The 13,628-nt window shown below is 49.0% G+C and overlaps 1 protein-coding gene across 2 annotated transcripts in view; it reads left to right on the forward strand.

Moving 5' to 3' along the window:
• FBXW8 (F-box and WD repeat domain containing 8) overlaps window positions 1-13,628 on the forward strand; it is a 102,724-nt gene that overhangs the window by 33,367 nt on the left and 55,729 nt on the right. For both annotated transcript variants that reach the window (XM_024566945.4, XM_053928011.2), the window contains exon 5: window positions 6,606-6,763. In XM_024566945.4, coding sequence (XP_024422713.2) covers window positions 6,606-6,763 — 158 coding nt within the window. The remainder of the gene's footprint in view (window positions 1-6,605; window positions 6,764-13,628) is intronic.

Consider the following 13,628-nt stretch of genomic DNA (forward strand, 5'->3'; position numbering starts at 1 on the left):
GTGTCTTTGCCCTGAATTTTAAAATAGTTTCTAGTCAGGAGCTGAACACCCCCAGGCCGGCGTTTTAAATACTCTCTGGTTTCCTGTGAGTGCGTGCGTCCAAAACGGACCCTGCCCAGGACTGTTCGGGGGCTTTTCAGATAAGATGCTTTTTCAGTACAGCCCGGTGATGCGAGCCGAGTTAGACAGATGTCACCCCGTGTTTACCCTTACTGCGGCCATACTTTCTGTCTTTCTCCTTTTTTAAAAAAAGAACCTTTTCTCTCGACAGTGTTCCTTTCAACCTCGCTTCGTATTGATTTTGTGCTGGTGCTTATTATGACAGCGGGCTGTTTCCCATAAGGAATTTGGTCATTACCCGTTAGGGACTTCTCTTTAAAATACTTGTATTTATTTTCTGCTGTGAGGTATACATGCTCTTCTGGTAAATAAGTCTGAGGTAAGACATTGATAAGAGCCGGGAGGAGAGCATTACATCTACTTGGTCCTTAATGAAGGAGCTCCAGAATGCCCTTAATAAATACTGGTGAACTCACGGCTGCATTTGTCCATCTGTGGTCCTCCACGGAGTACTGGGGAGGGCCCCGGCCCCAGCAGCTCTGCATAATCATCGCGGACTCGGGCTCTATTGATTGTGATTAACCAAGATGTATGGAGAGCAGTTTTCAGTGCGCGGCGCACGGATCTCGTAAGGTCCATTAAGATGTTCATTATTTTTCAATTGATGCGTCTTAAGCTGCACTTGATGTTTGTCGGAGTGCATTTCCACAAAAAGACTGCACTTTGGGACTGAGTTCATTTTGTTAATTGCATAATACAACACAGTCATGTTTCACAGAAAACAGTAAATACTCTTGATTTCATTGATTGGTAATTTTGGGTATTCGTAATGAAAGTGAGGAGTCTGTAAATAGTTCTTAAGGCCTCCACATGTTAAGGGAATACACGCTTCTTGAAACGTGGGTGCTGTACTTTTTAGGGGCCTCTGCCTAATTGCTCTGTAGGCTTTAAACCGCTTCATCTTGTGAGTTTAAGTCAGGAGGTTCGTCCAGTCACCCTCAACGAGCACAGAGGTGCTGCAGACACCTCTCTTGCTCACAGCTGACTGAGGGATGCGGTGGCGGGCGGTTACAGGACGGCGTGGGGGATCTGGAGGAGGGCGCCAGCACGCGCTGGAGAGGCACCTTGTGCAGGCTCAGTGTCAGCCTGGCTTCCTCCTGGGAAGTGACCTCCCAGCCGAGTCTGGAAGGACAATGAGCGGTTGGCCAGGTAGCGTTTAGGATGGGGCAGATGCAGACTACTTGTACCTATGCTGCCACTCCTCCCTCCAAACCGACACTGGGCATTGGAGGCAAACTCATGACAGCACTTATAGTTCTGGTGATCTGGGTGGAATACGGCTTCAGAATTCTTCTCAACACAGGCCTGTAGGCAGCCACTACCAGTTTATTGGATTCGACACACAAATGAAACCATTTTGCTGTTCCTGGACTGAGGCCTCATACCAAGGCTCCTTTTGGCTGCTGGGAGTACCCGAGCAGAGTAAAATTGTGACTTTGTGGGGGGGGTGGCTGCGTGAGTATGGCCCTGTGGGGCGAAGTTTTACCACCCGCCCCCTGTGTCTTCCCACCTCACCTGTGCAGCAGGTGTGGGAGGCGCCACTGCCTCTGCCAACATCCTGAGCTTTCCGTTGTCGTCGGCTTCTTGCCTTCCAGCTGAGATGGTGGGGTGGAATGGACGAGTGAGGGTCAGCAGGGGCTGTGTCCTGCAAGCCTGAGCCACACTGTTGGAAACAGTAAATTCCTTACATCGCACTCAAATGGGGATGGCTCGTAAAAGCTGCGTTTGTTTAAAGACACTCATCGGAGGAGGTGGAGTGGCTCGCTGGCTGAGCAGCAGGTTCGAACAGCCCAAGAACCCGTTGTGGTCCCAGCTGTGCCACTAAAATGTTTCTTGTGACCGTGGGTAAGTCACTTAACCCTACTTCCAGCATTCTCAAATCAAAACAACCCCCAGGTTATTATGAACAGCCTTGAAAAAAATTGTTTTTGGCAAAGAAGCACTGGCACCTGGAAGCAAAATGGAACTGTGCCCCCACCTCTTCCACCCCTGCTGGACATTTATACCTCGAGAAGAAAGGTTGAAGGTTGTTTTTAGTTGTATGTCTTCTTTTTCTTCTGGTCTTTTAGTCCAGATCAGTAGCCTGTTTATTGGAAACACTAGGTAATGAAAGCTTTTTGGTGATAAATCATTTTACGCTGGCAATTGCTCTGGCGTGCTGAGCTCCAGAGAGGCTCCATGCTTTCAACAGAAAGTCGGCTGCGGTCTCTGACCTGTTTACTTGGAGGTAAGCTCAGCCTTGCCGAGCGTCAAAAGCGATGGAGAAGGCGTACAGCTCCGTGGCCCATGCTGCGGGCTGGGACATCTGTCCTCGTTTGGAAGAGGCTGCCTCTTCAGTTTTTCTTTAGGTTCTTATATCAGCTCACATATTAGTTGCAGTCGTACTTTGCACAGGCACTAATTAGAGAGCCATCAACGTGGGGGCCAAAGCCTTACTGACAATGCAACTGTCATAGTGGTGTCTTAATTGGTTGAGTGTAATTGTCATTAGGCAGCGATAAAGACATCTGGAGCTCTGGAGGAAAATCAACCTCTTTCCCTACCTCGCTTTGCTGTCTGTTCTTGCTTCTCCCGGCCAAGGCTGGTTAAGTGCTTTGAGATTGCATGTAGGGTTTTGGTCCAGGCCCCTCTGCCCCAACCAGTGCTTTGCCCTGCGAGAAGGCCTGTCCCTTTAGTGCCGAGCTAGATCGCCACTGCTACAGTTGCTTTCACCACGGCAGGTTTTAGAGCCTGCTGCGGGGTCATCGTGCAGTAGCTGCTGAAATAGGCTACTTATTCTCTGTTCTCCTCATGAAGGAGACGCGACGTCTCTTACAGCCTGCTTCCTGAGCCACTTGGCAGCAAAACCATCGTGTTGTCATGCTCTTTGGCCATGAAGAATAGCGTTAATTCAAATGGTTATCTATGGAAAATTTCATGTTTACTGAGATAATTTAGCTTATCCTGTGTTTTATTGAGATATTTTATTTTATTTTAAAGAGAGGGGAATAGAGGGAGAAAGAGAGAAAGAGAGACAACCATCAATGTGTGAGAGATACATGGATTTGTTGCCTCTCACACGCCCCCTACTGGGGACCTGGCTCGAAACCCAGGCATGTTCCCTGACTGGGAATTGAACCGGCGACCTTTCAGTTCATAGGCCGGCACTCGGTCCACTGAGCCACACCAGCCAGGGCTTACTGAGATATTTTCATCAGTTTGGAAATATGTGCAAGAAGTCTAATGCATATTGGTGTGTGTGTTCTGGGTGTTTCTCGGACCTTTAGTGCTGGGGGTGGGCAGTAGGTATGGAAGGAGGTGCCACGCAGACCACTTGAGTTGTTACTTGTGGATATGGCCTTTCAATCCTTGTTTATTTATTATTAGCTGTGTGCAGGGCACTGGTGGAGGCTATGGCATTGAGATACGGCCTGCACGAGACTTTACAGTCAGATTGAAGGGACATCACATTTAGCGGTGGATGCCATTTCTTCAGATGGGGGCATAGTAGTCAAGTCCAAGAAGGCTTCATGGAGGAGGAGGGCCTTTGCTGGACCTGAGGAGTTGGTAGGCTCGGGGTAGGTTGGAGGTTCTCAACCTTTGCTGCACACTGGAAACATGGATGCCTGGTCCCACCCCCAGAGAGTCGGATTTAATTGACCTGGTGTGTGCTTGAATATTGGGAGTCTTCAGAGCATCCCAGCTGATTCTGTAATGTGCAGTCAAGGTTGACACCCACTGGGCTGGGTGATGGGGAGGGAAGGTGCTCCAAAAAGGTGGATGCTGTGTGCGAAGGTCCAGAGGCGAGAGTGTTTGGAAGCTAGTGAGTGGCAGGCCTACCTGAAGGCTGGCTCATGCTCAGGCAGAGTAAGCGAATCTAGTCTGTGGAGTGTTCCCAGTGCTAGGCTAGCAATTACACCTGCATTCCGTAAGGTGTTCAGGCCTAGGGGTTTTATTCACAGAGTGCTTCCCAGGTGTCCGCTGCTCTTCGAGTCTGACTGTTCGAGCCACTGGGTCCACAGCCATGAGTCAGACCCAGCCCTCGACTGCAGAAGCTTGTGGGTTTGCAGGGGAGATGGACAGCCAGGTGACTGATCCATTTCTCTCTCTCCCTCTCCCTCTCCCTCTCTCTCTCTCTCTCTCTCTCTCTCTCTCTCTCTCACACACACACACACACACACACACACAGTTGCCACGAGAGTGAGTGTAGGCTGCTCTTGTGGTGTAGGTCATGGGGTGGTGTAGAGAGCAAGGCAGAGAGGGAGGGTGATTCGTGGAGTCAAGTATTTTTGAGGAGTTGGCTTGTGCAGGGTTGACTGGAGGTGGGAGAGGCTCAGCAGGAACGGGGCTGCCGCGATTCGGCTGTGAGGGGTTGGGGGATTTAGACTCCAGGGGCGTTCCTGAGAGAGAGAAGAAAGGGTGTGGTGATTTAAATGCATACAGCAGTGTGGGTGGTGGGCAAAAACAGAAACCCCACTGGCAAAAATAAGGAATTCAGCAGCAGGCTAGTTTGGGGGTGACTGAGCACTTTGAGGAGGGCGTACATGTAGCTTTAGGCGAAGGTGCAGCTTCGTGGACGGAAAGGCTTGTCTGGAGCCTGATAGAGATGATGGCAGAGCTCTTCTCGGTGGCATCTCTGCCTCCACTCGCCGCTCTTCCCCAGGAGATGCGGGCGAGCGATGCATAGCACCTCACAGTCCTCTGGTGTGCGCTGGTGTGGTCCCATTCGCAGGTAATAAAAAATGGAGTGACCCAGCTCGAGGGAAAGGAAGTACATTTTCCTGGCCTGTGCACTGCTTTTTCTCCAAATTCCTTAGTTCTCTGACCCCTGAAATTCTCTTTTTCCCTCACTCACCTTCTCTGAATTTCTGAAAGACATAGCCATGCTTTTCACCTTTCTTCCCTGAATTGGCTAGTTCCTTTCACTTCGAATTTAAACTTAAGAACCTACTACGCACAGTCTAGAAACCCAAACATGTCTTCTCTGCTCAGTGTCTCTAGCTAAGCCAGTGGCCGTGCCAGGGATCACCTGCATCATTCTCGGGACATCAGGGTGCACCCGAAAGTGTTGGAGCAGTGGGGTATGTGTGCTCGCCCAGGGCCCTCGATAGGAAGGGCCATCTGGAGGGCCACGCAGCCTGCGGGGCCTGGGAGCCCTCGTTCGTACGCCGCCCGGCTAATGACACTCGTGAGCGTTTCTGTTCCCTGGAGGACCAGCGGTCACGCAGAGGCCCTTCGGTCCAGTCTCAGAAAGCACATGGCTCAGCTGCTGCCTGCGGGAGAGAGTCTCCAGCCTGGAGAATCTGTGACAGAATGACCTGTGAATTGCACAAGGCATGTATTTACTGTCAACTAACAATTTGAGAGGAAGGCTGCTTACTACATTTAGTAAACGAAGCACTCCCGAGTCAGAGTGTTCTTAGTGTCTCTATTAAGAAACCTCATGTGAGAAATTGATCTATAACTGCTTCATCATGAATCATGCCACAGATCTCAGTAACAAATAGATCTCAGAGGTTATCTTGTTCGACGCTGTGCTTTAAGGTGGGATCCGAGAAACCCTGAGACAGCGCTGTCCTGGGCCCCAGGAGGGCTGCGGGCCCCTTCACTTGTCTGTCTGTCTCGGTGTTCGTGTGAGTACATCTTGAGACTCTTAAAACAGCTCTAACACACCTCCCCACAGCTGATTTACGTGTTGACTCGAGCCCTCCGTAGCAGATGTCAGGAACTTAGCGCAAATACCCCGGTGGCGGGCAGCGCACCGCCTCCTCAGCCGGCCAGCGCATTTTCCTGCGGGCCTCGAGTCTGAGCCGGCCCTGGCCTTGCCTCGGCTTTGATGGAGAGCGTCATTTGTTGGAGTGGCCGCGGTAATAGCAGAGCGTGAGGGCTCCTGTTGTCTAAGTGGGCGACACTGGGAGTGCCGTGTGCTCCGGCAAGGGCTTTTCATGAGAAGGCAGCATTGTCTGGCTGCTAAAGGCAAGACTTAATTGTTTCAGCAAATCAATTAGTCTTTAGGGACTTTAATCAGTCAAATCTGATGCATGGATGAGGTATTAGAGAGCTTGGGCCTGTAAAGCCATTAGTCCTTGGTTTCTCTCTCTCTCTCCCTCTCTCTCTCTCTCTGCCTGTCTTTCTTGTGTGTTTATGGATGTAAATACTGTGGCTTCTACAAATTTCTGCTAGTGATCTCTTTACTGGGAGAACTCAGGGCAGCAGGTGGGTCATAACAGTGTAAAAGGAGAAACAAGGGGTCTCGACACCCACGGTTCTGTAGGTCAGTGCTCTCTTCTGGGGTGTCAGCGCTGTGCTGTGAGGGCACGAAGGGCGCGCGCTAACCAGCTGACATCTCCTGCTGGCGGGGCCGCTCATCCAGCAGTGCGGCAGGAGGGGCCCCCCACCCCCTGGGCCGTGCCCCTCTGCTGTTCGGAGGAGGCGCTCCCCGTCTTCTGCACTGTGGCCCTGCTCTTCTGTCCCCACTTGGAACCAACCGTGGCCTTCTTTTCCAGATACACATCAGGGGACGTGAGGGTGTGGGACACGCGCACCTGGGACTACACGGCCCCCTTCCTGGACTCGGAGTATGAGGAGGACGAGCCTGGAATGCAGCCATATGTCTCCTTTGTGAGGATAAACAGCTCGCTGGCGGTGGCGGCTTATGAGGATGGTGAGTAACCACAACCCTCCTCTCTATCAAGGGGAAAAAAGGCTTTGCAGAAATTAAGCAGCTGTGGCCAGCCCCCCCCCGTAATCCCTCCATACGTACACGTGAGCACACACACATGTTCACACACACACACACACACTCACTCAGTCTTGCCTTTTTGTGAAGAAGTTGGCCAATCCCCCTCGATGCATTAGCGGGCATTGGAACACAGCACCCATTAAAACTGGTGTTTAACTCCTACTGGAACTGTCGGGCTGCGTGCGAGTGCCAGGCTCCGGGCCGGCCAAGCCATCTTAGCAAATAACTTGTTTGGTGTAAAATATTAAATATACTTGGCCGACTTTGCCTTTAGTTTCTGCCTAGTCCAAAGGGAACAGTGGAGAGGGTAGACATAGATAATCTATGACAGATACGGAAATAGGGGAAAAAAAGCCAGCACCTCCCCTTTCCTGGCACGGACACACCACACGGGGAAGTTCATGGTGATCCGTTGTCTCCCTGGGGCTGATTTTCGGGTCTGAGCACCCGTGGGCTACAGGCGTACAGGCACAGCTAAGGGCAGCCTACGGCGGAAACACTCGGCGGTGCGTAGCTACGAGGGATGGCGGTTTCGGCGGCCACGGACGTCCTAGACCCCTACCTCACGCCCCTGGCTTCCACTGCAGTGTCAGGTTTGAATTTCCAAAGCTGTGTTTCCCCGCTTGCCCGGAAGTCGGGTCATAAAACATTTCCGAACCTTAGTGCTCCCGTCACGGCAGCACTGCGGGTCTCAGAGTCCGCGCAGTGTGGCCGGTGGGCCCAGGGGGAGAAAACGGAGGTAAAGTGGGTAACAGGGACTTCTCTATGCACATGCCATTGGAAAAAAAAATAGAAATTAGGGCTGAAACTCAAATATTTTCGTTTTATGATTTTAACAACATGAACTCTATTCTTCCGGTTTGACAGCAGCGGATACCATTGATGGATTTTTTTCCAGCCTCGGGAGAGTTAGCTGAGCCGGGTTCGTTTTGGTGTGTGATACTTGATGTCTGTGTGTTGAGGTCCTGGGCAGACCGCATGCGAGCAGCTTGGGTGTGTTTGCTACTTTCCAAATTAGCAATGAGTCTTCCTTAAACAGCGACGCAAAGGTTGTAGTACTTTTATGTTCAGACCGTACAGTTCTAGACTTGTCCAGTAGCCTCCCCTGCCACACACACAGTTGTCTTCGGATGGGGAAACTGAGGCGCAGAGTAACCAGCTAAGTGATCCGCTCGAGGCTGAGTCATCAGTCAGTGTGAATGCAGACCTGCGGTTGTGTCTCCGCGCATGGTTGCAGCTCCGACTGTGTGACAGCACACGCAGAGACCCCCACAGAAGCATCCCCTGGCCGGCCTGCACCCCGTGTCTCGTAGCTTGTGAACTCGGAAGTGCAGCGTGAGGTGGTGTGCAGGTGTGCGGCAGGTTTTACGTTGCCAGTCACAATGGTCTTTGTCACCCTCGTCGCTACGTGGCACTGAAAGGTTGGCGAACCCTGCAGATTTGATAGAGAAACTACTTCCTTCGGAGAATTCTTGGCACATAATTGGCAAAATATGTTTTAAAAACTTTGTTTAAAAAATTCATAGAATTCAAACAGAGCAAAAAAGTCTAAAATGTAAAGGAAAATGTATCCAAAAAGAAGTTGAAGGGGCCCTCCCTGTGCCTCCACCCCCTGGCACCCTCACATTTTACACGTAGGTCCTCCTCCGGGGGTTTCTCTGCACCTTGCTTTCTTCACCCAGCACCACATCTGGGTAGCTTTCTGTACGAGCGCTTACAGGTCAACCTCATTCTTTTCCAGCCTCTGCAGTATTTATTGCATTGCGTGGCTGTGCTGTCATTTACTCATGAGGGCCCTTCGTGAGGCCCATTTGGATTGCTCGTCTTTGTTATTAAAAGTACGGCGCTGCAAGCAATGCCCTTGAGCAGATATCGCGATGGACTTGTGCAGGTGTATCCACGGGGTGAATGACTAGCAATTGTCAGGTTGGAGGCTACAGATGCTGTCCGTTTTAATAAAGATTGCCAAATCCCCCCACAAACCCTGCCGCCAGTTTGCAGTCAGTCTCACCAGGAGCATATGAGAGTGGCTGTTTCCTTGCGCCTGTCGCAGGTGGAAGTGGTATCTCACTGTTGTTTCTGTTTGCTCTTCTCTGTACGTACATATGAACATCTTTTCATTGTGTTACTTACTATTAGTGGGTTGTATTTCTTTCTCTGCAAATAGCGCGTTCTTATCATTCCCCATTTTTTCTTTGGGTTGTTATCTTTTCTGGTTGAAAAGAAAGGACTAAGAACTGTTTCAAATATCTTTTCAATTGGCCATTCTTCAGTGGACTATGTTTATGGTTTGTTTTTCTAGGTGGTAGTTGTGTGTGATTTTAATTTTTTAATCCATAAAGGGGTGGATTTTATTTTGTAATTAATATTTTTGACCAAGGGAACCTTTTTAGGGATGCAAAGGCAAACTAACACAAACAGTAACACAATGAGCACACGTCGAGACGTCTCGCTTCTGTTCACTTTGTCCACTCAATGCTAAAGCAACCATGCGTTTCGGTTTGTCGTCGGTCCTCCCAGTATTTCTGCACTGCAAGCATAAGCAAGTACGAATATCAATCTTTTATCCCTCCTATCTGAACAAAGGATGGCACCTTACCTTGTAGTATTCCGTAACTTGGCTTTTTTTCACCTACTGCCGTATCTTCTTTTGTTGCATAAATTCCATATGTAACATCGTAGAAGTTTAAGCCGGATAGTATGTTAATCTCACGCATTTATATAGTGTAATACGACTGCCATTGTTGTGATATTTGTTACATTACACAATTATAACACAGTATTCTTGTCTAAATTCATTATACTTAAGGCCCATTTACTACCTGTACCAAGTTTGCTCCTTTACACACCATAAACCCTTTCCTCGGTAACCACCGCTTTACTGTTCTTACAGGTTTGACTTCTTTAGGTTCTACATGTAAGTGATCACACAGCACTCGTCTTCCTCTTTCTGACCTGTCTCCCTTAGCGTGACATGCGCAGGGTCCATCCACATTGTCACAAATGGCAGGGTATTGTCCTTTTTCATGGCCGAATGATACTCTGTTGTAGAAATACCATGTATCTTTTCCTTCCATCCGTTGGTGGGCACGTGCGTTGTTTCCCCCTCTTGGCTCTTGTGAGTAATGGTGTGATGGACATGACGTATCCTGAAAGGTTGCCCGTGCCAGTGTGTACAGAATATACTTCTTTTCCATCCCTGCGTAGTAGTCCATAGTACAAGTGCTGTGGTTCCTTCACACAGCCCCTTACCAGGGAACGGGTGTGTTGTGTCTGGCCTCCTGCTGTTACAGTGTTGTCGTGGAAAACCTTGTGTGCATGACGTTGCATGTAAGTGCAGGAAGGATAGCTTTCTGTGAAAACGCAAGTGGGATGCTGTTATTTTGCACTCTTACCAGCAAGGTGTGAAGGTGTGCTCATCTCCTTGCAGTTTTATCTGCAAAGTATGTTTCGAACGTTTAGGTATTTGTCACTTTGACAGATAAGAAGTGGTATCCAAATGTAGTTGCAATTTACTTTCCTCCTTGGGTGAGGTTTTCCACACGTGCACCTGCTACTTGCAATTCTTTCCTTCTCTTCCAGTTGTTTTGTTTTTAGATCTTGGTCAATACAGAGTCCATCCTAGAATGGCATTACGAGATAGGCATTTACGTATAGCCTATATCTGTTTTCAAACAGCCCACCTCCACCTCGCTGGTCTGAGGTATGCATTCTTTTAGCACTTCGGTCCGTTTCTGGATGTTAACTTCCGGCCCCGTTGGCCCGCCTGATGGTTCGTGTTGGCATCGTCACGTTTGCCGGTTGCGTCCCTTCGGGGCTCGCGTCACGCTCTGGGGATATTCCCACTCCAGGTAAAATCTGCTCTACTTCCGCGGCTGCGTGTGTACACAGTTCAGCGGTTTGTCTCAAATTCCTGTTGGTATTCGGGTTGTTTCTTTGACGAGAGCTCTAGTGATTTCCTGCCTCGCTGTCACTCCGCTTGTCTTACCAGTCTGATGGGGGCTGTTACTATTTCTGAGATAAACAACAGCTTCTCACTTCCCCCCAGACCTCAGGTGGCATTGTCTTTGGTTTCACTTCGGTTTAACAGATTGTCGCTGTGATAGTTATACCAGCAGATTTGTGAGCAGCTACTTCTGGGCAAAGAGGGATTGGAACAATCAAATGTTCATTTCTACACTGCTCCAGGAGCAGTGAGCAGGCACTTCTTAGGCACAACAGGGCAGAAAGGGAACTTACCTTGTGGGGTCTGCTATGTAAAATTGGTAACTGTGCCGCACAGAAGAGAAGAATTAGGAAACAGAATGTGTTAATGGATTTCAGCCCCCCGGTTGTGCCAGAGGGAAGCTCTGTAGCCGATGGTGAGACCCCTTGCTGGTCCACACACCCAGGACTTGGGTGCAGAGGGGAGAGGAAGCCTGCTTTGGAAGACAGTGAGTCACCCCTTCATCCTTTGCAGCCTCCTCGCCCTGCAGGAGCACTGCACGCCCACCTGGGGAGTTGAGGTTTGGCAAGGTGACCCACAGTTGCGATTTTTTGAATTCCAACCCACTGGCCTCATATTTCTTCTGCCTTGTTTCCGATTGTCAGCACTGGCCGTCCTCCAGCTTGATTCTACCACTAATTGTGTCGCACGTTTGCGTACCGAAATGAATCAAATCAAAATGCTTTTCCTGGAGCATTAGATAAAGCAGGCGAAGGTTCTGAGTAATGAGCAGATGCTGCTAATGCAGGGACAGTGGGAGACCTTGCCAGGACTCCATCTGCTCCATGCTTGCCTGCCTCTGGCCTGGAGCCACAGCATCAGGGAACGGCAGCACGCTGGAAACCCACTCCCCGTTCCTGCAGTTTGTCTGGAGAACTCGCTCTTCGAGGGGAATGAGATGACACGCTCATCATAGGCACAAAGTTCCTATTTGTCCCCCTCTGTGGGGGGAGGAGGGACAAGAGCTGGTGCATGTTGGCCCACGGGAGCCTAGATGGGGCCCCCAGCAGCCATCTCCCTGTGTGCCGTGGAGCAAAGCAGAGCGGCTCAGCCACCTCTGCGGCTCTCCCAGTGCAGCTGCCTGCCTGACCCATGTGCTCCACGGTCCGGCGCCCTGCCACCCGGGGCTGACGTGACTGATTTCTCACTCACCAACATGCTGACAGCGGACAGAAGCGGGACTCTCCAAGCTCCTCTGCAGCAGAGAGCAGTTAGGCAGCCACGGGATGAAGTTAGGCAGCCACGGGACGACTGTTGTGTTTAGAAAAGATTAGTTCTGGATAATTTCGTGTATGTTTCTCGTTTGTATGTGGATGATGCCTTGCCCTAACCTTTGAATGCAATATTCAGCGTCCTTCCCTCCCCGGTCCAAATGGAAGCTTTAGAACTGGGTTGCTAACTCACCGAAGCATTGCTTGGAGATGGCTGGACAACTGGCTGTGGCTTGTGGAGGGTTCTGGTTTTTTTTCAAGACTTTTCTTTTCTGGTCATTTTTCTCTTAGAAGTTTCGATAATCAGTTCTTACCTGAAACCTTTGCACAGGCTTTAGGTTTAGCTTAGCTTTACCTAGCTTAGCTTTATGTGCTTAGCTTTAGGAGTCATATTCAGACTCAGTGAACAAAACAAATAGGACAACTTTTTGACAACACAAACAAACAAAATCCCCATTGTAGTCCTTTTAAAAAAAGATAAGATACATTAATACATTTAAACAATTTCTTAACACTAGGAATGCCCAATTTTAAAGCTATTCAGAGTGGAATTAAAACTGAAACGCAGAGCTCTGAACTGAGACGGCTCTGCGTGGGGGAAGTATTTCTTAAGGCATTGAACTTCAAAGTTGACTGCCACCTGTGTGGACTAGGGCATTGGATTTCATAAGTAAGCCATAGAAACTATGTTTCTGTGATGGAGGAAGTTGTAGAACACAAGTGCTGTTCAAAGGTGTTTCTGCTCTCGGGAAGAGGAATTTGAAATGCTGCTTATCTGACATTGGCTTTCGGCCTCTGTGGACTGACTACGTGCCGTGACTGCTAGGGCGGCGCGCCTCAGATGGGAGCCCGCAGGTGCAGTCGTGGGTGTGGGTTGTGAGGCCTTTAGGAAAACATTTAAAATCTGTGTGTTGGTTATACTAGTCTAAAAATAGTAAAAACAGTCTGGATCTCTTGATTTTGCAATGGAACCATGCCGCAAGGTCTCAGCATTTGAACTGCATTCGGTAGTCACAGGCTGTTGGCGCCAGAGTTCACCTACACGCCTTTTAACACTTTGTTTTTCACACCGAGGGCACACAGATGAGTCCTTAGAGCCCTGCAAGCTCTCAACTTTAAAAACACTGGAGAGGGACGTTCTCACGCGGTGGGTGTAGACTGATGGGGTCGATTTCTAGTGCAACTATGAAGTTTTGAAGTTATTAGTGAAAATCATCTAAAAAATTTTTTTTTCATGCAGAAAAAATGTGGCACATTAAATTTACGATACAAGGTTTGCTGTTAATCCTTTGGCTCATTGGATGGTTTTATCTAAAACTGATTTTTAATGAGACACAGTGTGGTGCATGAATTCAAAGTAGCTGACCTGTGTTATTACAGTTAAGCTTAATAACGGAAAGGAACCTAAATAGCACAGGGAAGCTTTGGGAAGATATTTGAGATTCGAGAAATAAATTGCCCAAGTTCTTAATGTACCTAATGAAAACCAAGCATGAGTTTGTTTTTTGGAAGAAAATTAATAAAACTTTAAGTCAGAATTTAATTTCCTTTTCAATACTTATACAATTTTGGTTGTAGCATTTGTCCCATT

This window comes from Desmodus rotundus, chromosome 7 (genome assembly GCF_022682495.2).
Source record: "Desmodus rotundus isolate HL8 chromosome 7, HLdesRot8A.1, whole genome shotgun sequence".
Classification (NCBI taxonomy): Eukaryota; Metazoa; Chordata; class Mammalia; order Chiroptera; family Phyllostomidae; genus Desmodus; species Desmodus rotundus.